The sequence below is a fragment of the Trypanosoma cruzi genome, genomic scaffold (genome assembly GCF_000209065.1).
Source record: "Trypanosoma cruzi strain CL Brener 1047053517087 genomic scaffold, whole genome shotgun sequence".
Lineage (NCBI taxonomy): Eukaryota > Euglenozoa > Kinetoplastea > Trypanosomatida > Trypanosomatidae > Trypanosoma > Trypanosoma cruzi.
The window spans coordinates 708,009-735,991 of NW_001849447.1; the positions used below are offsets into that span (position 1 = coordinate 708,009).

The 27,983-nt window shown below is 47.7% G+C and overlaps 5 protein-coding genes and 2 pseudogenes across 5 annotated transcripts, besides 20 other annotated features; all 7 read left to right on the forward strand.

The window, feature by feature from the left end:
* Positions 1-15,325: part of a sequence feature (heterozygous, non-Esmeraldo-like haplotype) that runs on past the window's edge.
* Positions 194-239: a sequence feature (A-rich).
* Tc00.1047053507031.110 (hypothetical protein, conserved) lies at positions 253-2,622 on the forward strand (the record flags this gene model as incomplete). Its single annotated transcript, XM_812163.1, has 1 exon — positions 253-2,622. One exon carries the CDS (start codon positions 253-255, stop codon positions 2,620-2,622), a length of 2,370 nt encoding a protein of 789 aa, XP_817256.1.
* Positions 3,138-3,226: a microsatellite.
* Positions 3,610-3,641: a sequence feature (A-rich).
* Positions 4,409-4,510: a sequence feature (GA-rich).
* Positions 4,520-5,698, forward strand: Tc00.1047053507031.120 (methionine aminopeptidase, putative; the record flags this gene model as incomplete). Its single annotated transcript, XM_812164.1, has 1 exon — positions 4,520-5,698. The coding sequence occupies one exon, from the start codon at positions 4,520-4,522 to the stop codon at positions 5,696-5,698; it is 1,179 nt and encodes a 392-aa protein (XP_817257.1).
* Tc00.1047053507031.130 (hypothetical protein, conserved) lies at positions 6,266-9,820 on the forward strand (the record flags this gene model as incomplete). Its single annotated transcript, XM_812165.1, has 1 exon — positions 6,266-9,820. One exon carries the CDS (start codon positions 6,266-6,268, stop codon positions 9,818-9,820), a length of 3,555 nt encoding a protein of 1,184 aa, XP_817258.1.
* Positions 10,153-10,176: a microsatellite.
* Tc00.1047053507031.140 lies at positions 10,420-11,907 on the forward strand (annotated as a pseudogene).
* Positions 12,191-12,213: a sequence feature (AT_rich).
* Positions 12,795-12,829: a sequence feature (T-rich).
* Positions 12,891-12,912: a sequence feature (AT_rich).
* Tc00.1047053507031.150 (hypothetical protein, conserved) lies at positions 13,156-18,549 on the forward strand (the record flags this gene model as incomplete). The annotated part of the gene is made up of 1 exon (XM_812166.1): positions 13,156-18,549. The coding sequence occupies one exon, from the start codon at positions 13,156-13,158 to the stop codon at positions 18,547-18,549; it is 5,394 nt and encodes a 1,797-aa protein (XP_817259.1).
* Positions 13,354-13,412: a microsatellite.
* Positions 13,632-13,674: a sequence feature (GA-rich).
* Positions 15,326-15,879: a sequence feature (areas merged during assembly that could not be assigned to a particular haplotype. This can correspond to areas where the two haplotypes were merged or to regions with more than two copies in the genome that were merged during assembly.).
* Positions 15,880-16,710: a sequence feature (haploid, Esmeraldo-like haplotype).
* Positions 16,711-17,062: a sequence feature (haploid, non-Esmeraldo-like haplotype).
* Positions 17,063-24,877: a sequence feature (heterozygous, non-Esmeraldo-like haplotype).
* Positions 19,599-19,626: a microsatellite.
* Positions 19,767-19,803: a microsatellite.
* On the forward strand, positions 19,833-22,964 carry Tc00.1047053507031.170 (annotated as a pseudogene).
* Positions 23,616-23,655: a microsatellite.
* Positions 24,878-25,015: a sequence feature (areas merged during assembly that could not be assigned to a particular haplotype. This can correspond to areas where the two haplotypes were merged or to regions with more than two copies in the genome that were merged during assembly.).
* Positions 25,016-27,983: a sequence feature (heterozygous, non-Esmeraldo-like haplotype).
* On the forward strand, positions 26,632-27,983 carry Tc00.1047053507031.179 (hypothetical protein, conserved; the record flags this gene model as incomplete). The annotated part of the gene is made up of 1 exon (XM_812169.1): positions 26,632-27,983. A coding segment is annotated over one exon (1,352 nt), but the record flags the coding sequence as incomplete, so codon positions are not given.

The following is a 27,983-nucleotide window of genomic DNA, read 5'->3' on the forward strand; positions in this document are numbered from 1 at the left end:
AGAAGAAGAGGACCGGTGGGAACTCGTTTGGCCACCCCTCCGCCGTACGCACATTCCCCCATCTTTTGTGTTAATTTCCCCCCGTACAGAGAAAAAGTAAAGAAAAAAAGTGTTATTATTTTTTTTAAGGAAAAACCCACTGTGCTAAGTACTTGACAACAGTTCGGCACACACGCAAAAACAGTACGATACGAAAAAAAAAGAAAAAAGTCAAATAAGCAAAAGAAAAAAAAAAAGAACGCCCACAAACGGATGGGCGTTGCCGCTGGTAGTGTTAACGATGCCGGGGAAAAGGAGGGGCGTCGGCGCATGCCAATCATTCGCGCGTCGTCAACGGCATGGCCAAACAGAAGACATTTGCAAGAGAATGTACGGAGGGAACGTCCTTCTTATGGGGAAAATGGAGCGCAAAAAAAACATATTTGTAACGGTCTTTCTCCTCTTAAGCAGCAGTATAGTTTTCGGCGGTACCAGTGCACATACCCTTTCACGTCTCGTTTAAACAATTGCCAGAGTTCGAGTGCGACATCTTTATCCGGTTCCAATCTATCGACTTTGAAAGAGCATCTCCCTGCCAGTAATAGTAAAAATAATCTTAAGGCATTGTATATATCAGAGTCGCCCATTCTCTCTAAAAGTAGCGAATGTATGGAGGATCTCTCTCGGACGGAGGAAGCTCAATCCAGTCCTGTGCAGCATCACTATTCTGGCGTCCCCTTTCCCAAGTTTGCTCCATTACAGAGCATCGGTGTCACTTGTGAGGCGGCAGCAAACTCTGCAAAGCGCAATGTGGACGAGGAGGAAGGAAAAAATGACAACGAGGGCAGTGTTTTTGGTGAGGTCATTACGAACGAATTACTGCGGAAATGGACCGGTTTTGAGGATCTTTTTTCGCTATCAACTGCCGAGTTTCGTCTGGACACAAGGACTCTTACTGGCGTGGACACAATTAGCGAACGAATGCCTCATATTCAGTCGCTTAAGTTGAATAATTCCTACATACCGCATGTTCGAATGCTTGGGACAAAATTTATGAAATTGAAGCGACTTTGGATTGGTAGTTCCCAAGTAGAGACTCTACGCGGCATTGGTGCCTGCGCCCCTGCTCTAGAGGAGTTGTACGCCTCATTCAACTCCGTGCACGACATTACACCCCTTTTGGATTTAAGTGAAACACTAGAAGTGGTAGATTTGGAAGGAAATGATATTCGAGATGCATCTTCCCTCATACATTCTCTAAAACTCTTACGAAAGGTAAAATACCTAACACTACAGGGAAATCCCGTGACTATGGACCCACTTGCTTTGGTGTCATCGATGGATGTTAAAGTCAGCGAAGTTGCCACGAGTTCTTTTCGGGAAATAGTGCAAACTCTCATGCCTGATCTTCAGTACTTGGACGACATGCCTGTTACGTTGAATGGGGGCCCTAAAGCCTCAGAAGCTTCCGTGAATTCAAGTTGTGGCGGGAATTCAAGGCGGAGCTGTACCCACTTTGACCCACTGAACGTCTCCTTGTCTGATGAGTATATGTTTCTTCAGCAATGCATACGGGAATGTGGGTTTGACGAACTGGAAGCTGCGGTCGTTGAGGCCACACGAGGAGTATACACGCGGCCCCAGACTTCTTGTGGGAAAACACGATCTCAATGCTCCGCTTCGGCCAGTTTGCAGGGGTCTCAACGTCCCCACAGCTCCTCCCACACGGTGGATCGCCTATTAACTAGCCTCCACTCTAATATCAGTTCTGGAGGTCGTTGGCCTCCATTTGTTGGTGGGGGTCAAATCAATCCGTCACCTCCCACATTATCTCTGAGGACGGATCGCGCGGTAAAGGGTGGTGCCCTTCGCTTTTGCCGTCGACTTCCTCCGTTGCAGGCGACGACGGCGGCAAATGTCCAGGTTGATAGTTACCACAGTGATAACAACCAAATTGATACCAGTGGAAGTAGAGGCAGAAGCAATGGTTATTGCACTTCTGGTGCAAATGCTTTGCCTTCTTCTTCACCAACAGCCGGAGTATCAGCCAAAACAAGAGTAAAAGAGATGGAACCATGCTCATTGGATGAAAACCCAGACTTCTGTTCCTTCTCGCCTGCGCATGTGGAGGATGCCATTGACACCCCACTGTTTGACGAAACTGACGATGAGTGGGATATTTACAAGAAGAATTTGTTGCGCCGAATAGATTCAAGAGGGTCCACCATGCAGCGTTGGTCCAAATACATGGGCAGTGAGAGCGCTATGTCTTCCCCTGGAGGCCATGAAAGCCGTGGCTTCTCAGCCATTTCCCCCTTGGTCTTATCCCGAACACCTTCGGCGTGCAGCGGTCCTCCTTTTCTTCAGTCTCCACAGGAAGAGCAAGAAACAGTTGTGGCGGTAGAAACAGAGCATGAGGACGTAATAAACACCCGGCTGACAGCCGACAGCAAATTAAACGAGGAAGAAAATGAATGGCAACAAGAACTAATGCGCTCGGTCGCACGATCGCGGACAAGAACGGCTCGTGTAGCTTCTGACAAGGAGCGCCTGCGATTTATTGGTGAATGTACTCCCGAGGATGTTCAATTGGCGACATTTAAGGTTCTGGAGGGTAATGATATAACACCTCCTAGTGAATAGGAAGGCAAAGAGAGGATATATATATATGTGTGCGCATTTTATAATATTTTAATTTCCTCTTTCCTTATATTCCTTTATGCCTTTGTTTTAGTTCGCGTATGAGCATGTAGTTTTTTTTTGTACGGTCACTTGACTGCTGAATAGAAGCTGGTCGTTATTTTTTTCTTTTACGCCTTTTGTCTTATTTTTCAGGATTAGGGGCATGCTGGAAAAATGTACAGTCATTTTTACGTGTGATAAAATTGTTTTTGTGAGAGAGAGAGAGAGTTTCTTTTCATTTTGGGTTTTTGTTTTCTTTTATTGCTTCTTTTTTGTTTGTGCTTCTCGACACTCGTTGTTATTGTGCGGGCCTTTTCCCTCCCCATGTTTGGCAATCGGTTCTGGCGCGCGCCCGCCATGGCGGTGCGTGAAGGGGGTGGGCTCTGTGGCTGTGAGGCACCGTTCCTCTTCACTCGAGTACACTTCGCGTGTATTTATCAACGCGGGCGGCTTTGTGTGTTTGCGTGTGTGCGTCTTTTTTGTTGTTGTTTATTTGTTTGTTTGTTTTCGCTGTTTTTGTCTCTGTTTTTGTCCCCTTGTTTTTGTTGTCGTTGTTTTTTGTTTTCTCCCCGGCCGTTGCTGCCGGCCGGCCTGTTGTGTCGCCGGCGCAGCCTATCCCCCTCGTCCTTTTTTCGCCCCACGCGTTCCCCGTGTGCGTGTGGCAAAAAAGGAAAAATGGAGATGAATCGTTTGACTTTTCCTTGGCCTTTATCCCCAGCGCCCTAACCCTTTCTCTCTGTGGGTGTTCGTGTGGCGTGCGAGCAGACTGCGGTGATGTACAGAAGAACACGGCACATGCAAGAACTCATTGAAGTCCCGCAGGGAGGGAGGGGGAGGGGCAGCAAAGTAATTAAAGAGACCGAAGAAACAGAGAAAGCGGGTGGGATTCGGAGGGGGAGGGACGCCAATGGCTGCGTGCATCGCAAAGAGCATCAGAGAGGGGGCGAGAAGAGAAAAAGAAGAAAAAAAAAAAAGAAAAATCCCACTAGAAGGAAATTAGAAGGAAGTGCAGTTGCTGTGCGGTGCACTTAACAAGAATGAAAATACCGATAACGGGAAAAGAAAGTGAGAAGAATGACTGAAAGTAAATGAAAGAAAAAGGAGGCGATTAGATGAGATATGTGAGGATAATTGGAATTGATTCATCTCAGGAGTCCCCCGGTGATTACACATCTATGCGTTTGTGTGGTCGCAATGTTTACTTGCCTGTATCTTTTTTTTTGTGTGTGTGTATTTGTGTTCTTGTGTGCTGCTGGGAGGGTGGCTTGCATCCCCTCCTGTCTTTCCCATTGGTTTTTTTTTCTTGAGATATTTTCATTTTGCTTTTTTGTTGTTTTTGTTTTTTGCTCACCATTTGTTTTGACGTTGGCGTTCACTTTATATTTATGCGTAGCTGACCCTTGCCGCCAGCTTCCTTCCTAATGAAATAGGGCGTGAAATGGAAGATATTTTATTCTTATATCTTCAATGGGCTCTTTTTTTCTTTTGTTTACATGCCGCATTTCAATACACATGGTAGGTATATATATATATATGGTGCATATGTGTCGTTACATGTACTTCTTTCCCTTCTTTTTTCCCTTATCATTTTGTGAAATTCATTTGAATGTGACTTTGGCTCTGACGACGTCTGTTTCTTTTTTTTTCTTTTTTCTGCTGCGTTCTCTCTCCTCCGCTTTCTTTTCTCGCTTTCATTGACGGGGCTGTAGCATTTGACAGAAGCCACGAGGCCTCTGCGCATCTGTGCGAGAGCGGGCGATAAAAAGAGAGGAGAAAGAGAGAGGGAGAAAGGGAGGGAGACGGTGGGGGGAATAAAAAGAGGCGGAAGAAACCGAGAAGGGGAGGGCGAACGAATAAAATGCCATGTGAGGGCTGCGGACTATCGGAGGCCGCGATGCAGTGCCCGACGTGCAAGAAGTTGGACATGCCACCGAGTTATTTCTGCTCGCAGGCGTGTTTCAAGGAGCACTGGGCCGATCACAAGCTGAAGCATACGCAGTCAGCTCTGCCCACAATTCCCACCATGACGGAGGCCGCGATGAATGCGTTCAACTTCACAGGAAGTCTGCGCCCTGGAAGAATAACACCGCGCCGTGCCGTGCCTCCTCACATCCCTCGACCCGACTACGCAAACCGCGCAGACGGCCTCTCCCCCGCGGAGGAAAAGGACCGAGGAGCAAAGGTGAGGGTGTACAATCTACAGAGCCTGCATGATGATAGTAAAGAGACGGCGGACATTCAGCGGGTAAAAAAGGTTTGTCGCCTCTCACGTGAAGTACTCGATATTGCAACGGCGGCCGTACGTCCAGGCGTGACGACAGACGAGATTGATCGTATCGTTCACGAGGCCACCATTGAACGGGACATGTACCCGTCACCGCTTAACTATTATAACTTTCCCAAGTCTGTTTGCACCTCTGTGAATGAGGTGATTTGCCACGGCATCCCCGATTCCCGGGAGCTGGAGGAGGGCGATATCGTGAACATTGACGTCTCAAGTTACCTTAACGGTTTTCACGGGGATTTGAATGAAACTGTCTTTGTGGGCAAGCCGGACGCCGATAGCGTGCGTCTCGTACATGCCGCATATGAATCCTTGTTTGCTGGTATTAAAGTGGTAAAACCGGAGGCCCTCTATAAGCACGTAGGAGACGCTATTGAAGCCTGTGCTGTTCAGTATGGTTGTTCAGTCGTACGCGCTTACACGGGCCATGGTGTTGGGCACCTCTTTCACACAGCTCCCACGGTGTGCCATTATGCAAATAACAAGAGCCTTGGAATGATGCGTCCCGGCCATGTCTTTACCATTGAGCCTATGATTAATTTAGGCACCTGGCAGGATGTGACGTGGCCAGACAACTGGACAAGTACGACAAGAGACGGAAGGCGGAGTGCACAGTTTGAGCACACGATGGTTGTCACCAACGACGGGGCAGAACTCTTTACAGATTGGACGGATGGTATTCCTACATATCAGAAACAACTGGAAGGGTGGAATATACCTCTTCCATCTCCTAGCAATGGTGTGGCGCATTAAACATGAAGTTATTTATTATTTAATGGAAGCACAGTCACACAGAAACAAGTGTGTGTATTTATATGCATATCACTGATTCGATGAATGAACGATGCGTTGAGTAGAGAATAGATCTACGGGCGTATGCATGTATACATCTCTACACTTACTGTGTTGGGTTGTCTTTGTTTCTTTTTTTTTTTTTTCCAAATGGACATGCGGAAGGAAAGGAAAAAAAAAAAAAAAAAGCTTTTTTTTTGGAGGTGAGCAGAACACGTAAATTTGCAGGCCACACTTAACAACAAAAACACGGAGATGAGCCAAAAACATAATTTTTCTCATAAGAGTAAGTGGGGTGTCGTATTCCTTTTCCATATCCATACGACACTGTCTGTTGCTTCCCTTGCTTGGTCAAACGCACCGTTGCGACTAAACTGAATATTCTGTTTGTTTGATTTTATCTTGGCATCCGTAAAAGTATATATATACATATAAATACAAACTTAAAAGGAAAAAAAAAAAAAAAAACAGCTGTAAAAGTAAGGCTGTGAGGTGTTTTTCCAACTAAGGGTAGAGGAGGGGGGTCCCATGCAGCGAGAAATAATCGTATGGCTTCAATCGCTTGACCTATCGCATCAGGTCCGACACCCACAGCAGGATCTCTCTAATGGATTCACAATTGCCGAGATTGTCAGTCGTTATGACCGACGTGTGGGCATGCACAGCTACGTGCCTGGATGCTCCACGGAGTGCAAACGACGCAATTGGAAGGTATTACTACGTGACCTAAAACGTCTTGGTTGTGGCAGCGTGACAGCTGAGATGGCAGAGGCAGCCATTCAGGGGAAGCCGGGTGTGGCGGCCATGGTGCTGGACAACCTATATGAGTTCTTCTGCAACCGACCGATTCCTCCCCGTGCGACGGACGGAAGCGACGGCAATAAAATGTCAATTCTTAACTTACTAGACGCCTTGCATGACGAAAATATGAATCATATTGCGAAGACGCTGGAAAGGAAACCACTGCCTCTTCGTTCAATGGAAAATGATGAAATTGCGCTTGGTAAGGGGATCAAACAGCCTGGATTTGCGCGACCGACGGCAGTCTCACTGTTACACGTGGCCAACCGTGATGCACGGAATGCCGTGTTGGCTGCTGCGGTTCCCGCAGATGAGTTACGGGTTCAGCAACGGAATGAGAAGTTGTTAAACGAGCACAATTTGCTCCATAAGGCTTACCGGTACGCCGAGCCTCAACGCTTTGCCCCCGTGGATCACAGGCGTCTTGCAGCGATTGGGAAAAAGGACGGAAAAAGTGAATCGGTCTTTAAAATGCCTTTTCAGGATGATGCAATTTTTGCCGACAAAGTCTCTATGGTAGAGGTAAATATGTTAAACAAACGACTTCTTGGCGCACTTCAATTCCGAGAGTCCGCTGACAATGCGAAGGCGGACTCCAGAGAGAAGTCGCGAGAGAAGGCTACCAAGAAACTGCTTGAGGCATGTGGTCATAATCTTAGTTTGGGATTATCCAAGCTGCTGCGTACGACACTAGAGACCTCCGGTTTCAAGGAACTTCTTTGTGAATCAAGCAATGGGATCGATGACAAAAACATCTTGACTTTCTTTGTGGGACATCGGGAGGAAATACCTTTTGCGGCTGCTGTTGCGTGCTGGTCTGCGCTATTAAACGCAAGCAGTGCTATTGCATCGACGTTACTTATTCGTCCAACAGAATATATGTATATTTTAAGGGCCGTACGCTTTATCTGTGTTCCCGAGATGCTACAAATCCCTCTACTACATGTGTCTGCCCTGCCGGACATGCATAACACAGGGAGTGAAAGCATCCATACAACTTCTACCTTAACGCACGGTTTTCGCTCTCTTCTACGCAGCAAGGATACGTCTGATGCCATCCTCTCTTTAACAGAAGATCTGAATACACCGCAGCAAGCTGTATTCTCAAACAAGCGGATTTTCCATGTTGCATCGGTTTTTGTGTTTCTTTGCAGTATTGGAAAGGAAGTACATGCAGTGTCGCCCCAACTGGCATACTCCCTATTGATGAACTACTTTGTCCCCACAATGTCTCGAATCTTTTGCCTTTCAAGTGCGGCGATTTTGGAGGCAATTGCACGCGTTGTTGTGGCACACATCTGCGGAGACGGTTCGAAAAGTAAAAAGGGGGAATCGGGAGGAAATGCAACAGAATCTGGGGAGGAACAGCAGCTGCAGCAATCAGAGAAAACGGAATGGAACGCCGCTTTACGATTGACGTCGCTTCTGGCAGGCTCCTTGAAAACGGCCTTTGTTGGGGATGAATCCACAGACTCGACCAATTCAGGTTCGAAACGCGCTCAATATAACCTCTTTCTCCTTCACGTGCTTCGCATCGCGCGGGAATCGCTCGGCACGGATGACATGGAAAAGGAAGAGCCAAAGAGCTCAACACTTGCCGCCCAGCAAGAAATAACAATAACGTCGGGGGTGTCGTTATCTTCTATGTCCCTTGTTTCTTCTCCCACCACACCTGTCGAATTGTGCGCGCGTGGGGTTATGGGCTCCCTTGGATCCTCCTCTATGCGTGAGCGCTCAATTGGAGTAGCAATGGTAATACAATTTCTCGCATGGGATCGATGGGATTTGGCACTTGAACCGTTTCTTTTTGTTTTGAATGATGTGAAGCAGCGGGGTGCATCGGGAAGTTTTCTTCAACGGGCCGCGGATGCATGGGAATTGCGAGTGTTTTTGCTGGAACTTTTAACCATTACATTTCGTAAGGCCTTGTATGTCATTGCAGAAGAATCGGCGAACGTGGTTCGGGGTGGGTCGATGGTGCCATCTTCCACCGAAAAAATGATGAGTCCAACAGTGGCGTCTGTCATTAGACAGAAAATTGACTTTGTGGTCTTGGAGGAGGCGACGGTGTTGTGCCTAGAAGTCTTTTTTGAGGCACCTTTGCTACAGCGGCAATTGGCGCTTCAGATTGTGGGCGCTCGACTTCTTCCAGATGAGCAGCGTAACGTTGCCGCCATGTGGTTGCGTGGACTCTTTGCATTTTCTGTGGATCAGTTGGATTTCCTGCTCCGACCCCACGAGGCGGAACCGCTCTGCATGCAGGATCCCACATGTTCCACCCACCATCGCATCCATAGCGCTTCCTCTAGATTTCCTGGGACCCTCACAAGTGAATTTGATGGGGAGAAGGGAGGTGAAGTATATTCTATGCCGCCGCAACAGCCGGGGTCTGTGGACTCTTCTAAGGAGGCCTTTTCTTCTGTGCGTGTTTTGCTCGGTCGTGTAGAGCCCGCCTACGTCGTTTCCTCACTCAATCAATTGTGGGATACATTCAGTGTTGTGCAAGCGGCGCTCATGTTTGAAGATATTTTAACCACCGCCCAAGTTTTTTCTGTCGTCTTGGCGGCGGTGTTGAGCCCACAGCTACGTGAGGCGCAGCGCTTGAGGCTCATACAGAACCTTCACGCTGTGGGAGGGTTATTGGCCTCCGTGACACCAATCATAACTGATGAAGACAGTGCTCACGGCAAGGTGCCACTTGTGGTAAATGATGACGGGGGTGAGAAGGCATTGGACGTCACTTTAAGAGGACTGGTGGTGACGTACGGTCAGAGGGGCGCGGTGAAGAACGAGAGCGGGAGAGAAGCGGTGAGTACTCGGGATAATGTTGTGGCGCCTGCTGGTGTAAGCACCAGCGCCCATTTTGTCGTCGAAAACGACGAGCGAGGTGAAACGTACGATGAGGCTAAAGGGGATGCGAAAAAGAAGGGAAAATCCCAAGAAGAAGAAGAAGACCCAGTCACACTTCTGGAGAGCCACGAAAAGGCATTTTGGACTTCTGTACTGCGGTTGTTGCGAGCCCAGCTGCTCGAGTCCATAACGAACGAGCAGTCGTTCCAACAGCAAAGAAAGAAAAAGAAGCCCTTGTCGATATCAGCACCGCCTGGGAACTCCTGGGCCTCTGTCTGCCGCGTTACGAAGACCGACACTCCGGCGCGGATGAGAGAATTGGCAGCGGCTGTACTTCTTACCCTGTATTGCCGATATGGTGGAGTTTCGACTGATTTGATTTCGAAGGAGACTTCTCTTTGCGATGCATGCCAGTGGCTTACGGACCTGTAGAGATGGACAAATGGGGAGAAGGCGTAAACGCACGGTTGATAGCTGTGGTTCTCTTTGATGTTATTTTTATTTGATCGCATGTACACATTACCACAAGCACTGGAGAGGAAGGCAGCACATATTTTCACACTCAAAAAGGCGTATTTTTTTTTTTGTGTGTGTGTGTGTCTCTGTGTTTATGTGTTGTCTACTTTTCGTTTATGCATGTTTTCTTGTTTTCATTTTCATGTCAACAGGACGGGAAAATAAGCAATTTTCCGCCGTATACTATTTATTGATTTATTTTACCCAAACAGTGGAACACAATAACCGTTTTTTTTGATTCTTTCTCTTTTTGTTTTGTTTTGTTTTGTTTTTCTTTGGGGTGGTGATGGGTCGTGAAGAGGTGTGAGAGTGGCCGAGTGAAGGAACAGGAAACGAAGGGAAACTGAGAGGATACATCGAAATTACTGTGTCACACGAACCACACACAAAAGGACCACGAGCTTTGGGTTCAGGAGGGCTTTGGCCAACGAGAAGATCGAGGGGGGGGGAACACACGTAGAGAAGGGAGGGGAAGGCGAGGAACCATCGTTGACATAAGAAGTAATTGACCGACAATGAGGCGTCCAATAGGCTGTGGACCGCGGTTGTTGTTGGCGTTTAGATGTCTTTTCGTACTTGCATTTGCGGTTACGCAGGTAAGTGCCCTCACGGTGGGCTGCGAGAAGGTATGGTCAGGGCCAAGCTCCACCAACAGTGTGAAGGCATGTCTCTCAAACAGAAATCGCATTGAGGACAATTGGAGGTATTACATTTACCCCGGATTTGCAGCACTTTTCTTTGTACTGTTGCTCATTATTTTTCCAATATGCTTCTGCATCTGCGCCTGCAACGGGACCTGTTGCCGAACGTGTTGTTTCCAACGAGTGCTGCGCAGCATTATAATGGCCCCAGTTGCTTGTACCTTGCCGCTGTTATTGCCATACTTTGGGGGGCTGGATCGATGGTGGCCATTATTATGGGTGCGCATACCATGCACACAGGCGTACAAGATGCAGTCTACAACGCAAAGCACACAACCGCACCTTATTTTAGGAACATCGCAAAACAAGTTGAACAATATACGATGGTTGATGGTGTCATATTGCCCATTATTGAAAAAGAAACTCAGGTTGTTGTTGACATTTATGACACTGTGATGAGGAATATTGATGATTTTGATAGAAAGTACTTGAAGTACTTGGACGATGCCGCGATTGTCTCATATTCTCTTGGATGGATGCCGTTTGTGTTGTTACTATTTGCTCTTTTCTTTGGTTTGTGTCGCATATCACGTTGTCTCCCGGCATGTTTTTCCTGTGTCTACTACTTTGTGGGGCTTGTATTTGCGCTGTTGTCTGTCATACTTCTGGTTGCAGCGTACTTCGGCAGTGCTCTGAACGGAGAATTGGATCGCCAGCTGGCGCGAAGGCCTGGTATACTGCAGTGGTATGTTGTACCGTACTTTGAGAGTCATTTCAACGCCCAGGTTAAGCAACTTGACACAAGCATTGAGAGTCTCATTAGTTTGCATGTGGCGGACGCGTGCACGGCGATCAACGAATACTGCGATAACAATCCCGTTTTCTCAGACCAAAAGCCGTTCTTTTGTCCTTCTGCCGTAAAATGCAAGACGTTTTATGAATTATTGGAGCAGGTGTCGACGGTGCCTGTGAAGAACCCCAATTTCTGTACACCAGCCCCGGATGCTTCTCCGAGTGACGCATCCTGCACCATCGCCCTTTGCGCGACAAATTGCTTTGACAGGGCGGGGGTGCCAGGTGTATCTGCGGCCCGCACCGCGAGCGTGGATGTCATGAAAAAGTTACAGGTCTCCAAGAATGCTACCATTGCACGAAATCTGGTGAATCCACTGATGGATCCCGACATGATTGCTGACATTCTGCTTTTGTCGACGGGACCATTTACAGAACTTAGCGAGGGGTTCTGGATGGCCGGGACGGGATACTTCATTTCAATCCTAGTCTTTGCACTTGGCATATACACCATGCTGCGCGGCAGAGTTGTATGGGGAGAATACGTAGACAGAAAAAAGGCGCATTGAGGGGAGGAAAGAAAAGACGCAAACACGCGCAACACACAAACACAAAAAACAACAACCACGGGGAATGAGGCTGAGAAAAACTGCACACCTTTTCCTTGTCGGATTCTTTTTGTGTGACTGATTGAATAAATGAGCGCATGAAGCAATTGTGTGTGTGCGTGTGTGTACCTCAACACTATGCGTTCCAAGGGGAGGGTGAACGACAGCAGCAAAAGAGGACGTGTTCTTCCCTTTGCAAGAAAATTCCCGTGGCGGGTGCAGGTTGCACCTTGTGGAAGCAGTTGTATTTTTATTTTATTTTATTTTTCTTTTATGTGCATACGTGAATTATTGCCGGATTGTCCATCGAGCCGCAACTGTCCGGCAGGCCGACTGTAAGCAGATGAACGGCAGGCATATGTATAAGAAGACTTAAATTACCGTTTGGGTTTATTTCCAGAAGAAAAATCAGGGAGGAGAGTGGGGCACGGAGGAAAAATTGGTGAATGTAAACAGTAAGAATATAACAAAATGAATAATAATAAAAAAGGGAGGAAAAAAAAATTGAAAGAAGAAGCGGCGAGAGGAACGACCGTGACGAGTGGTCGCAATGCGGTTTGTAGAATTGCCGCCATTAAAGAAATTGACTGGGAACGCAGAGAGAAGTTGGTGTCTTGGATATTGAGGGCGTTCAAAGCTAAAACGATATGTGAAGCAGGGACGATGTGGTGATATTTTCAATCGTGTGCCTGCGTAAATAGAAGCGACGTTGGTGTCGGAAGGCAGATGCGCCCTCATTTTTTTTATTTTTTGGTGTCAGACTTATTTCCAGCTTTTCTTGTGGCCTGTTGATGGTGCATAATGCCCACGATTGTACCTGTTTCCGCTGTTTGCAGGTGTTTTCATCCGTTGTTGTTCTTTTTTTTTTTTTTTTTTCCTCTTTTACTCTGCGAGGCCGCAAGCGCATTTGGCGCGGCATTCGTTTACCCCTTTTTTGTTGTTGTCATATTTTAATTATTTTTTTTTTCTTTGGAGTGTTTTTTGTTGTTGTTGTTTTGTCTTCTGCGCGCCTTTATTTAGCTCTCTCTTTGTCTTTGCTGCGACGCATTGTGTGGTCTCTGCTGTGTCGCTTGCTGTACCGTTTCCTTTCTTTTGTTTGGTTGTGTTTCATTCACTTTTTCTTTTATTTGTGTCTGTTTGTGTGGCTGGGATTTGTTTTTGAAGTGTAGGGAAGGAAGTGAAGGAAGCGCCGCCAGTAAACGATTGTTGCATGGACTTTGATGATCCGTCCAGCTCTGAGGAGGGAGGCGGCGGGGGGACCAATTCCGTGTCCTCTGGTAATGAGCCGCCGTCGCCAGCAGTTGCCACACAAGTCATTTCTCTGCCTTCTTATCCGAGGCCTGAGACGGCCACCCTGCCCATGGCGGTGGGCAAATGCAACTGCCGTGAAGTTCAATCCTTCGTCTTTGATGATGACAACGACGACGGTGGCGATGATGACGAACAAAATGGCAGCAACGACAGTGATAAGAAGGAGATCATGAGGCGTGGCTTGGAGCGTGCATCATATGATTTTTGTGAGGGGCATCTGCACCACCAACTTGTTGAATCCGCAGAAAACGTTGTGCGCCCCTTGGCCCGTCACGGGTGCGATGCGCTGAGGGGCATGGGACGCCTTGGTGACCAGCTCACAGGGGTGACTGACACCCATGAGCTCGTGGACGATGAGGAGGGGGCGGTGGTGGGAGAAGAAACCGAGGAAGAAGAGGAGGAGGAGGAAGAAGAAGAAATGTCAAAAGACATAGTGGAGAGCGATGATAAGGAAATGCTCTACGTTGAAGAGAACAGGGAATGGGACAGTGTGCTTAGAACAATGTCGTTGGTTGACGTAACGCTGCTGAGTCACTTTTACGTAGGTTCAAACCTCAGTGGTGAGGAGACTGAAGTGTCGATGGAGGGATCCGTATTTGTCACGGAAACGATGGTGAAGACTATCTCACTCTTCTACACGAGGCCTGCGAAAAAACCGGGCGATGAGGCGGCGGAAATTCTTCAAATGGCCTTTGATACGCTGCATCGTTTGGCATTACACATGCGATCCATGCAAACAATCCTCACGGAAGCAGGGTTGACGATTGATAATCAGATTCAAGAGGACGAAGAAGGAGAAGATGTGGAAAGTGAAGCCATCGCAGATCGAAGTGGGGTGGATCTTAGAAAGGTCATTTTTCGTGGAGTGCATTCTTTACATGTGGACTCTTCATGCCGGTTGATTGGGGTGATTGATATTGATGCATGTACGGTGAGTCTCTCAGATGTGGTTGCCTTTAGCACTCTCCCCTTTTCACAGCAAGAACTAGTGGCCATTCTGAAGTCCGTCATTCAGAAGGTTGCTGTCTTACATGACGCTGGGTTTGTTCACGGGTGTCTTCACAGTGGCAACGTTCTTTGCTGCACGGATGACGGAAGAACGGTGCTCACAGGAGCATGTGGTATTATGAGTAACCCACTGCTTCCAGCAGATGCCTCATTTATTTCTCCGCGTCTTGCAAGAGCCCTTCAACCGTTTGTAAAACTTGTATGGAGCCATCACGAAAAGGTGAATGAAGAGACTTTTCCGTGGACATCAGATCCTGCATTTCATCGTGCTGTCTTGGAGCGCTATGGTTGTACAAGTGAGACCGAGATGCGGCCGAAGGCATCGGATGATATTTATGCGATTGGCATTTTGGTCGTCACCTGTTTGCTCGGCGTGCCTCCGTTCCATTCTGCCACGCTGAAGGAAGTTGTTGAAACGTTATCGTCACACAATCCTGAAGATGATGATGATGGCTCCTCTCTCTTGGGAAATGTGCTTACGAGCAATTACGCTCTACAACGATTTAGAATTGCGGGTTACACGGAAGCATTTATTGCCTCGGCCAAAGATTTTGTGCACATGTGTCTAAGTGCTGCCTCCAACCCCGCCATCGGGGCGCAGTTTGTGTCGAAGAGTTTACTGAAGCATTCCTTTTTTGTTGAATTCCCCATTCAGCCAAATCCAAAAAGCAGCAGCGAGGGGGCGCCGATGAGGGAGGATGAAGTGGACGAAGCGGCTTTGATGGATCGGACCGTGCACTGCCTGTTGTACCCCATTTTTTTGTCAATGGACTGTGTGAAGAAGGATTGTGGTACCACGCCGTTGCTGCCACGATTGTTGCGGAATTCCATTTTTGCCTCGCGCTGGGATGCCCTTCACTACGGCCAGTCATATCATCATGCGAGGGGAGTGGCATGCAAGACGGACACGGTAGGCATCCTCTGGCCATCTTTGGAAAGACGACAGGTCTTAAAGGACGATGAAAGTCAGGGCGAGGAAACTGCAGTCAAGTCTCTCTTGTATCGATCGTTGGTCCATGCATTCAAACCTTTTTCTCAGAAAATGGCAGATAGTAATACCGTGACTTTGACGAGTACTGTAGTGTCCAAAGGTATGCGGGTAGATGTCGAGGCCCATGCGCTGGTTTTTAGTGGAAAATCCAACAATCGCCTCGTACTTTATAGAGATGAGGTGCCTGTTGGATACGGATCGTCTGTGGATACTCTCATCCTTCAAGATTTGGAGAATTGTGTTATAGAGATTTTGATGGGGTTTCGTTTTGTCCTTGTTTCTAATGTACGTGGTTGCGAACTTCTTCTCGGACCATGTCACTACCTATATTTTGAAAAGGTGTTTGACTGTGTCCCTGTTATTGTGTCAAGTGCACATCTCTTGTTGCGTGATGTCTCTCATGTTGATTTTCACTGCGGTGGAGGCGCAGCCCCACGTGCTTACGGGAGCGCGCCATTACCTGCGAATGTAACGGCGTTACCGTACACCATGGCTTATGCGGGGTTAACTGCCGATTTTGCAGCCGTGTCGCTCCCGCAAGAGCACATGGTCACTATGCTGCCCAGAGGGTCTGTTTCCAATGCGTCAGCGCCTGTTTCACGGACAATAAAATTATATAACATGCTACGTGGTGGGTTTGACTACCCGTATTCTCATGCGCTGGCGGCCTTTGGGACTCGTTTCACTCACGAAAACGACGGTATCAGCAATTTGTTTCTGTTTTTTTCGGAGGTTGCGGGGAAAAGTGTTCGCATCGCACAGATTCACGGCGATCAAAATGCCACTTTGGGGGAGACATCGTCCTTTTCACCCAAAGTGTCATCGCGTTTCTCGTCATGGCCCTATCGTCATGGGAGGGATGCGGAATCGGAGTTGAAAGACATGGCCGCCGATGGGAGTGGTTCCAGCTATCCAATCATATTCATCATGGACCTTGTTGGGGACTGCGTCATTGAAGACTGCTCACACTGCACCGTTTTTATTGTGGGCTCCTCCGAGAGCGTCACCGTACGGCGATGCACTGAGATGTGCCTCTTCCTCATGGCAAAGGAAGCATTGTTTGAATATTGTTATCGTATGGAGACCCACTTGCTAGTGACGGAGTACCTGCTCCTGGATCATTGTTACCAGATGAATCTCATTCCGCTAGCACTAGAGGCGCCGCATTTGGAGGAAATTCTTGCATCCATCATTGACGGATGCAGCGATGAATCTCTCCGCAGACTTCTTGAACATGCGTTAAGTCAGAAGAATGAAAAAGCATTGAATGTTCTTCTACGTGCGGAATTTAACGGCGATGCCGTTGAATTGGAGGAATGTGTTGACATGCACATAGAAAATAACAGAGAGCAGATGATACTGGTGGACTTTGTGCCAAGCGATGTACCACTTTCGAGTTTTTTTTACGAGGCATCTCAAGGTTTACGCCAATTGAGTAAATGGGTAGTGGTGCCATTTTTACAGAAGACATGGAAGAAAGATAAAGATTTTACGCATAATATTGAACTACCGCCTGTATGTTTACATGACCTTGTCAATGCGTTTATTCTTCGTCTTCCTGGAACATTGAACCCTTGCGCAGCCCCTGACGGAGCCTCATCTCTATTTGATGTTGTTCTGGAACGCATTTCCTTTGGGGTTGTGCATCTCGTGGAGGCAGTGCGGACGCTGATTATTCGTGATTGCACTGGGCCTCTGGACATCATTGTTTGCTCGGCAAGTCGTGTCATTATGGAATCATGTGAGAATGTAACTTTTCAAACCGCCTGTGGCGCCTTTATTGCAAGGAATTGTCATGTCTGTCACGTTGCACTACACGTAAATACTCCGCCACGGTATGAAGACTGTACATTTATGCAAGCATCGACGCTCAATATCACCTCGAAAGACTTTGAGAGCCACTTAGCACGTGCGGGTGTAGAAATAGAAGTGAACCTTTTTGATCAGCCAATAGTGCAGTGCCTGCATGCAGAAGGGGATGTGCCTTCCTCTGACAAGGTGCCCGAGATGGATGCTGTCGATTCAGTGGAACGGGCGCGCTTAATACTTCAACGCCCCGTTACCTTTGTTGCCCCCCTTTCAGCCACGTGTCTTGGAATTGAGGATGCATCCTTTATTGGCTCCTTGGAGGACCGTGTCAATCATGAGGCGAAGGTAAGGCCGTGCTATGACAATGATATCATTGCTGCTTTTTCATTTCTCTTACACCGGCAATTGATGCAGTCGTTAACTACGCATGATCCTTTGAAAAGTGCAGAAATTGAGGAGCCACGTTTTGTCCGCTTAGAATCCCCGAGAATCACGTTGATGGAGAGCCAGCAGGTGGAGGAACGGCACTTTGATCCACTTTTTGAACGCATTGCGGATGATGCGGGAATCGACTCTTTTGATGCCGAGGAGGAGTCGTCTCTTCCTCCTGCTTTAAAGCCTGGGAGTGGTGTGCCTCAATTACCCGAACACAACCCAGTCACCGGCACGACGGATTTGAGTCCTCGGGGTAATGGCTTTCGGGTTTTTGGGAACGACAGTGAGAGCGAGCGCAATAGAGTGCCCCATGACGATTATCCCTGCGGCGATGAAGAAACCATTGATGTTGTTGATGCCGCCATGAGCGCTCCCGATGATGACGACGACGAGGATCCGACGACTGACCGAAAATGGTGTGAGATGGGTGGGGACAAAACAAGTGGAGAGCATCAATACCCTTCGGAAGCACAACCAGTGAGCCGCGATACATCTTTGCCTCAAGGCACCTTTAAAGATACTCGGTTGAGTGCAGACGAAAGGGAAAGCGCCATGGACCCTGTGACGTACCGCTCTGCTCCCAGAGATGGATCTGTTCTTGATGATCGCAAAAGTGCCACAGAATTTATGGCAGCGCCTCTCCGTCGCTCGGGATGCGAGGGTGCAGGCGAACAATCCCCTGAGGTCGTATCCTCAGCTGACGGGAAAAAGGGTATTGCAAATGTTTCGTTAGCAACCTCCCCTTCTTGCCGAGAATTGGATCTGGAAGTCAATAACAGCAACGAAAAGAAAAGCAGCTGCAGCAGCGACAAAAATGTGAAGAACATGAGTATGCCGGAGAAAGTGTTCTTTGGAAATGCCCTTTCATTTCAAAATCTTATTCTCGGGGTTCACCCCGATGAAGAGGAGGAGGTGCGCTCCGTTCTTTCCAGGGTGGCTGCCAGTCGCGAAGCCATGGCGTCTGCCCGGCAGGCAAGCGGCTCCTCCACGATGGAGCTTCGGAGGCGAGTGGTGGAGGCCGTGAAACGGCTTCAAAGTAATTTGAAGTGAGTGTCGCGGACAATGCCGCTGAGGCCACACGGAGTTTTTTCAATGTGGGGTAAAGAAAAGAAAAAAAAAAAAATTATTCATTCCCCTCCCATCCCTTCCTTTTTGATCTTTTCTCCCCATGCCTTTTTTGGGGGAAGAAAAGTGGTGGGTGTTTGCCTCTTAAAAAAAAGAAAATTTTTGCTTCTCAAATGGGCACGAATGGCAGGAGTGTGAAAGTGGTGGCAGGAAGACAAAAGTGGTTGGATATGTTCCACAATTTATATGCTTTTACTTTCGAAACTGAGAAAGAGGGCGACAGATGATGCCCTTTGAATGTCTTTTTTTTTTTTTTTTTGCTGCTTGTGTTGGTGGGGGGGTTCTCGCTTCTCTCACTTTGATGGTTGATCCGCTGCAACCCCGTTGAGCCCACTGCCTCAATGCAAAGAAACGGGCGAGGCATGTCTACACGTTTATTATTATCATTGTTGTTTTATTGTATAGTTGTTGTCGTTTTGAGATCCAGAGGGCTTAACTGATTTCGCATGTGGCCACATTCTTAAGGGAGGGTTTCGTTGCGGACAGCTGTCGGCATTCGAAACGACATGTGAGAGATCCATACAACAACAGAGAAAAAAAAAAAAAAAAGAGAGCACTTTTCGTCCCACACACACACACAAAATCATTAAAGGAACATGAAAAACAAAAACTTCACATCACAACGGGAAAAGGGAAAGCAGGGAAATCATTCTATTCTTTTTTTTTTTGTGTGTGTGTGTGTGCTTGTGATTTCTCTCTTGTATCTGTGAAAAGGAGAGGTGATGCTGTTGATACAGCAGTGCGTACAGATAGGTTACACCCTAGAATGAGATGACGCATAAAGATGAGGAGAGACCGGGGGTCAATTCCCGAAGTAGGAGAAGAAGAAGCGAGAGGGTTAGTGTTCATTGTGGGCAGAAGGGAATTTGTCAACCCCGGACCAGCTGAAACGGAGAGTTGGTTGCTGGGAAAACACAATCCTCAGTTTTGCATGAAAAACTACGCCCTGCCACTACTACCAGCAGACAACTTCCTTTTTTTTTTTTTTTTTTTTTTTTTTTTGGCGTGTTTCAAAAATATTAGCGCTGGCTTTTTACCGTGTGTGAAAATCACAATATTCCTCCAAAGAAATAAAGGGAAGATGGAAAGCCGTAAAAGAGGCAGAAGTATTTGTTTGTGTATGTGTGCATGCATTTATCCCTTCTCTCTCTCCTTCTCTTCCTCTCTCTCTCTCTCTCTGCAATATTAGGCTAAAGACGAGGTGGGCTTCATGGGGTTTGCGGATTACCTGCAGAAGCAGCGCTGCCCGAGAACCGAACGAGAGGAAGTGATAGAACCGCCACCCATGCCCCCGAGCGATAGTACTGTGGAGAATAGGAAAGACGGCCATGTCGTAGTTACTTCGCCAGTCAATCTTAGGATTGTGGTACCAGAAGATAACGGGATGGATGACTGCAAACATCGTTCTGTGATTCATATTGGAGAAAGCAGCGATAGTGATGACGATGATTTAAATCTGGAGGAAGAAGGGAAGAACAGGCAACGTGGTACCCTTCTGCTGGCGAAGGACCCATCACCATCGAGTGATGGCCAAAACGATAGTAATATCAACAATAATAATAGTAGCAGTAGTGGCTATTGTTATGGATTTATTTCATCCTCAACGAAGACGCCGAGTGTTGTGTGTGTTCCGCCGGTCAGCGCAGTGCGCTGGAACTGGTGGACGGGTTTTGGCATTAATGATGATGAATTGGAGTTGAATGGGAGTACGCTGGATGAACCAATGACACCGCAGAGCTACTCCTCAATGCGGTTTCTCGGTGAGTCCAACCAACTTAACCGCAGCGCGGTGATTGGCAGCCCTAAAACTAGTACCACCAGTGACAGTCATGTCCAGGGGCGCCTTCAGCAAGACGGGAAAGTTGGTAATCGCACCACAACACGTTCAGAGAGCTCGCAATGTTCACTAAGCAACACTTTTAACAGACAATTCAGTGAACTGCAACGAAGTGGGATGGCGAGGACACCTTCAGCGTCGACGGAATTTCGTTCACGAGGCACTGGAAAACCACCCTTGCCAATAACGGTTTATTGTTCCATAGAATCGGCTCCTCACTTTACAAGGTCGCCGTCGCGGAATCCGTGTGGTTTTTTTGAGGCATCCAGCGCGAAGGAGAGCAGTGGCTTTAAACCCCTGACTGATCTTGAACTCAACTCTCTTCCACCTGAACCAGCGGAGCTAATGAGTGTTAATTTTGGTCGAACCCGTTCCTTTTCCTTCAAGAAGAAAGTTGTTGAGTGTCGTTCTGCGGACGAGCAATTGTTGGGGAATCATCAAAAGCTCCTCAATGGAAAGTATGTCATTTACACCAAGCGGTACCTTGGTGTAGGTTCATACTCCAAGGTGCTGCTCTGCTATAACCTTGAGGACAAAATATACTACGCGTTGAAGGTGTTTAATCGAATGAAATTGCAAAGAAAGGTGCTGGGGGGTAGACTGCGCCCTGCATAAGGTGCATTCTGAGATTGCCATCATGAAGAAGTTGCGTCATAACAATATTGTAGCCCTCGCTGAGGTGATAGATGACCCGAGGAGCAGAAAGATTTATTTGGTTTTAGAACTCGCCGAACGTGGCGAAATTATGTCTATGAGAAATGATGGCACTGTAATTCCCATAGATGACAATAAGGCACTTCCTGAGAGTGAGGTTGTACGTGTGATGCGTAGTGTTGTCTCCGCAGCAATGTACACCCACCGTCTCGGTATTGTCCATCGTGACATTAAACCCCAAAATATTCTATTGACTTCCGATGGGGATGTAAAACTCTCAGATTTTGGCGCCTCCATTGTAGTGGATAACTCGGCTATGCGTGTACGGCGTGAGGGAAGTGTGGCTTTTATGCCGCCAGAGATGTTGGTTTCGTCTCTGGTACATGTGGCGCCCTCTTGTATACGCAAGCCTAGTATTAGTAGCAGCAGTCACGGAAGTAGTACGAGAGTGATACCCACGACATCATCATGTTTATTAAAAACGGAGAAAGTAGATAAGGGAATTGGGACCATGTCTTCAGTTTCTTCGCGAGAGGACTCGTTTGGGGAGCAATGCAACCCTAGACAAACAGAAGTTGGTCCGGAATCAACCCTTGCGGTTTCCGCTCGCAGGTCGGCAAGGATAAATGTGGACTCCTCAGCCAGTGTCCCACAACCCACCCCTGAGGTGGATCTCTTCAAGGCAGACGTTTTCTCTATTGGCGTTACTGCCTTCGTACTACTCATGGGGAGACTTCCGTGGCGTGCGCATGATGTTCGTTCGCAATTGAATGCTATTCTTGCCGAACCGGATCCTTTTGAAGTGGAATTTCGGAAAGCCTGCGAGCACACCGAAAACGGCAGCAAATCTCCCATGAAGAATATATGTGAACCCGATTCATTGCTTCTTTTGGAGAAAGATGATCCGTTAACTCGTGTGGAGACGATATACACAGCTGATGACACGATATTGGATCCATATAAGGAAGAGAGGATGGCTTCAAGGGAAGGTGGACTCCAGGGCGGGGACACGAATGACATGTGCCCGCTCGAGGCTGAAAACCCGCGGGGGTGCGATTCATTTACATTACTTCCCCCAAATGAAGAGATTTCATTCCATTCCAAGCGGGATGAGGATTTAATGGGCTGCATGCATATCAACGGGCGCGAGAATGATAAGAAAATGCCGGCAAACGATCCATCCAGAATGAATCCGGTATTAAATCTCTCCCATGCCTCCAGCTGCCGATGGGACACGCAGCAAACATGTAATTTTATCAATTCTTCCAATGCCAACGCCGCAGCAACCAATGCTGGCTGGGAGCATATAGGAAAGACAAATGAATTTGTTTCTCAAGCCGATCAATTCTCCACACAAAGCGGCGGTACAGCAATAAACTCTGTAGCTTTAGGCAGCACCGCGCAATGTTGCCAGTCATCGGGGGGATGGCTGGACTCCACAATCAGCGGAAGTCCGTTTTCCCCACTCATTTTGGGGACGCCAAAGAGCTTTCAGCAAACTTATGTGAGCACCGTGGAAAATAGTGAATTCACTATGAGGACAGCGACAAGTAGGAAAGTTTGGATTGATGGTGATAGAAGCCAACCTTCACTACCGACAAAGAACATAAAAGGCTCTATCTCGGCCAATGCCATTGATTTTATTTGTTCTTGCCTGCATGTGGATCCTGCGAAGCGAAGTTCGATGGAGAAGCTCTACCACCATCCATGGTTACAGGGCATAATGACAAATGAGGAAGAGAAGATGAGTTCGTTGGATGGAGCTTCAGCAATTCCTTGTCCTGCTGATATGCAAGCCGGAAAACAGAACGCAAAAAGTGGGGTTGAAGAAAAGAGCCTTTGTAATTAGCTTTTCGATGATAAGCAGGCTTGACCAAAGGCTACAGGCAGGAATGATAAGGTGGCAATTGTAGCATTCGATGCAACCAACAACAAGGATAAGAAAGACTTAGAAATAAAAATAAAAAACAACGAGCGTGCCACGAGCGGTGAGGGCAACGACGACATGGATATCCTCTTTTGGTGCTTTAAAAATTATACCGCCTGTAGATGCCGGCGTTTCATACTCCAAAGGTCAGTTCCAACCAAAAAAAAGAAAAACGACATCATCCGATAGAGTGAACACCGACGAATCCGATGGTTTGACGGTGGAAAACCTGGTGGTTTTATTGGGTGTTGACGAAGGCTTTGGAAGTTTGCTGCAGCAGAGATGACATCTGCATGAGACCGCATGTCGTGCCCGATCAACAGGCTGGTGACCCTTCACTGACGATAACGAACATTAAAAAAAAAAAAATGGAGGAAGGCGGCAACCGTGTGGCGATGAACGAAGACGATACGGAACTGCACGGTTGTGTTTGTTTGGCAGGCCTTTTTTTATTGATTTCCGACTGGCTCGGAGAATTACAAAATGGACTTGTGGATCTTCCGTACATACTGGCTTGACAGTAGGATGAAGGAGGAGAAAACGACAAATAGAAGGAAGCAATTGCCGCCGATGTTCTTTCTTCTTTTTTTTTATTTATTTTTTTATTTTTTTTATATTATGTTCGGAGTGAATGGGTAAACTGGCAACGACAAGAAAGAAAAAAAGAAAACTTATCCACAGGCAACGAGGAAAAAAAAAAAAAAAAAAGGACTGGGAAGGAGAAAACAGATCCGTAGAGTGGGGGGGCGAGAGGGGGGGGGGAGGGGGCAAGACAACCCAAAACGATGTATATAGGGATAAATTTATATAATATTTACTTATGTGCCTAACAGTGAAACCAAGCGGAAATGGGGACATCAGCAGAAGTGCGTAAATTCTTCTTCGAATTTGGAAACCCCCAAGTACTGGAGGTGAAGAAAGAAAAGAAAATGAACTGCGAGAAAACCAAAAAAAAAAAAAAACGAGTTGCCCTTTGATGCGGGATCTACGCTTATTATTGGTGTAAGAGCAAAGACGAAGATAATAACAAAAATAAAAAAGAAGAATAAACTGGAATACGTAATTGTGCGAAGAGGAAATTATTACAAAGAAAACAAAAACAAAAGATTAAACGATGGGCCAATCACATTTATGGAAGAATATTTATTTATTCATTTGTCTCACTTTTTTTTTTTTCCTTTCTTGTCGTTAAATTCTCTATTACACGCTGCCGTATAAACATGCGGCCTGAAAGTGTCCCCAGACTTTGCTAACTAAATGAGGGATTTGATTGCCTCTCCATCCCCGTTTTGTTACATATTAGTTGAGAAGACTTTTAAAAATGGTTGCTTCTCTTCTTGCATTTTCGGGGATGGAAGGATATTAGGCACACCCTTTACAAAGCACGTCCGCCAACATGCTCCGAAGTGTTTGAGCTTCACGTATATGACTTTTCAAGGTGAATCTCAATGAGCGGAATTGGCCGCGTTGTATCGGATAGCGCAGATGATAAGATGCAGTCCGATGACGCTGCGGGCATGCACGTCCCGGGATGGTCACAGTTTTTAGGCGAGTCATCTCCGTCACCACGCATGAAAACGGCGAGGACGATTGGATGAGTGCAGGTCATGTTGACCGCTCAACAACTGGCTTTTCAGCGCGACAATGCCCAGGCCACCGGGGATCAACAGCATCTTTGTGCTCTCTTCAATGCGAAGCTGGCGGCCTAGGAGAAGAGGGACTCCGTGCGACCCTCGTGGAAGAGCTCTCCGCGAGACGTGCAGGAATTTCCGGAAAAGGAGACGCGGTTGTTGACGAGGAAGAGGCTTGAAGGGGCCAGCGCCACCCGAGATCAACTCCCAACCGCGGGGTGGCAACTCCCTGGTGTCCAAGCGTCGCCTTGTCCAGTGGGAAGCCCCTGACGTCCCCGTTTTTGCGACGGCGGTGGGGAAGATGGTGGTGGCCGTGAGCCCCCCGAATGCATGCGTTCCTCCTATTGGCCAGGGCTCCGCATTCAGGACGCGGTCAGATGGGTCCCTTGTTCCCAGAGTGGGGCTTGCAGGCTCTGGAGTCGCTGCTGCGCAGGGGACCGGTAACTGGAGATAAAAATTCGCACATGTTCAGGAGGCGCTCACGAGTCTTATGGGATGGGTCGGGATGGGCGGTGGCCTTAATGCGTCGTCGTCGGCATCGTTGAATTTCAGCGACGCCCTGCGCACGATGACTTTTGGGCGGCGCGCCCTAGCATTTTCATGATGGGGCTGCGTTCATGTTTGCACGGGACTATGGACGAGACGGGCGCGTTGGAAAATTCTACCCAGTCGCTGACCGGGAAGGAGCAGCGAGCACGATTTTCTGGTGGCCAGCTTTGCGGGTTATTTGGGCAAGAAGTGTCTTGGAGCTGCTTGGCGGCAATGGGCGCGCACAGAGGCGGGAAGAATTTTTTTTTGCGGTGTCACAGTCACCCGCACGGAGGCGCTGGTATTGGAAAAGAGGGTTGTCGAACGTGGTCGGGTTTGCCGAGCCACCATCAGCGACTGCGGGTCAGGGGGCTGCAACGCAGACTTTTCTCGGCGTGTCATTTGGTCATTCTTCGCGATTGGGGGTGTTGAGCACGGTGCCTGCTTTGTATTTGCGCAGCACGCTTCTTCCTTGCGGGGACGGATGGTGGCTGAGGTGGAGGTGGCCACCGCCAGATTATTTTGTGCCACGGCGATTTTTTGCACTCACCTGACGGCACATTTGTCTTTCCTGGAGGCGGTGCGTCGGCGCACGTTGGCTTCGGGCTGAGGGAATCCCCTCGAACAGTCGTGAGCCTGGCCTTTCCCGGCGGTTGCTGTTTTTGGCCCCGCGTTGCTTTCAAAATCCTTTTGAACGAGCAGGGAGTCGTTGCGTCTCACGGATACGTCGCCATGCGGTTGGGGCGCTTCTTCAACCCGCGCCTCGTGCAGGCGGAGGCGGACGAAAAGTAAAAATAAAAGGAGTGTGCGAGGTGTTGGTAAGGAAAATTTTTTTTTGTGTGTGTGTGTTGTTTTGTTTGGCCGCAAAGTGCCGAGTAGATTTCTTCTGCAGTTTTGCGTGGCTGCATGGGGTCAATTTTTGAGGAGGATCGGCGTGTGCATAAGAGCGTGAAGGTGCGTCTCATGGTGTGTTTTTCTTTTTTATTCTTTTTGTTGTTTTGTTTGACGGTCTTCGTTTGCAACGCCAAGAAGAGCAGTGGAATTTGTTGGTGAATCCCTACATCCACGGACAAATTAGCAAACAAAAGAGGAAAGGCACAGAGAAATCGAGAGATAGAGAGAGGTAGAGAGAGACCACAAGAAGGAATAAAAAACAAGAGATTTCTCGTGTCATTCTTCACTTCTTTCAGTAACAAAGGGAGAAGGAGAGCAAAAATTAGAGGTAAATAAAGGTTTACAAGGAGAAGGTGAAACCGCCATTTGGTTTTATCGGTGTCTTTATTCTGTAGTTATTCCTATCTAACCACATATATATATATATATAATAGAGGCTAAAAGGAACGTAGGGAAAGGATTGTAGCTTTTGCGTCAGGAAACGATAATTCTATACTGAACTTGTGCCGAATACCGAGGGACCAAGGGAGAGAGACATGTACCCAAAAAACAAGCCACTTCCTCCGGAGGCTGCGAGCAGGGCAGCCTGTTTGAGCATCAAGAAGGAAAATGAGAAGGCCAAACAGGCAGCATCAGGAATTGGTGTCTCCGGTTTATCTGCGACTTCTGGGCGTAAGGGACAAAGTGAGGAAAATAGCACTGCCGCATCATCGCCGCACCATTCACCACGATCCAGCGGGCTGCCAAAACAGAACTCAAGAAATTCACCGAAGTTACCTATGCCGCCATCGTACCTTGACAGTTTGAAGGGAAGTCCCTTATATGAGAGCAACTTTATCAATGACGGAGTGTTTAACGGGGGAGCAAATACGGTCTCTCAGGGGAAGGGTGTGTTTAACTCCAATAAAAACCATATGTTTTTGCCTAACTCTATCCTGCCACCACCCTATGAAATTTCCTCAGCAGGTTCAAATGGGATGGTGGATGGAAAATCTTATGACTACTACTGTGGCAGGGGCGCTTTTCCGCCAGCGCCAATGATGATGCCGCCAACATCCCATCACATCCCTGCACCTGGAATGTCTGCCGAGGGAGCATATTTTGAGGGACACCAAATGCATGGTTTTGCGGCGCCACCAATGCATTCCATTCCACCTCCACCTTTGCCACAATCACAGCCCCCTATTCCGTGGTCGATGCAAGAGAAGAAGAACCCTAATCCAAATGTGTCACTGGGTATGTCAATGGAGCCACCTTGTTACAATGTGCCCAATGGTAGGGGTATGCACGGTCAGGCATCTTATTACTATGCCCCGAACAATCAAAATGGCACACAAGGAAAATATCGTCGGAACAACCTTCATTCCTCTAATTCTTCTAGGGAGAAGGGTGGAAATATGCGAACAACTGAAGATAGTCAAGGCGAACGGGGGAGTGAGAAAAGTGACGCGAGGCAAAAAGCAATTGACGATCTCCACACCCGTCAGCTTAGCATGGAGAGCAATTTTTCGACTCAGGTACAAGAAAAACATGATGAGGGACGTCAACAGCAGGATTTATCGTTAGTCTCATGGAGAGAAAATAGGTGTCATTCTTGTTTGCAACATCGTCAATGTGTCAGTCTTCTTGTGCAAGTGATCGTAGTACTGTTAGAGCGTATCACTGAGGCTAGATCTGCACTTCGTGGCAGCAAAGCCGTCAGTGGCGATGAAGTTGTCAGCAACTCTGTCAGTTCTTCAGACACCAGGGAAGTTACCGTGTCTGCGGAGGTACAGCAGGAAGAAGACTTATTGACATTGAAAGAGCAACTGAATGAACTGCAAGATGTCCTTAGTAACCTACAGGAAGAAGGGGTCGGCATGGAGCCGAATCGCCGTCGGCTACTAGA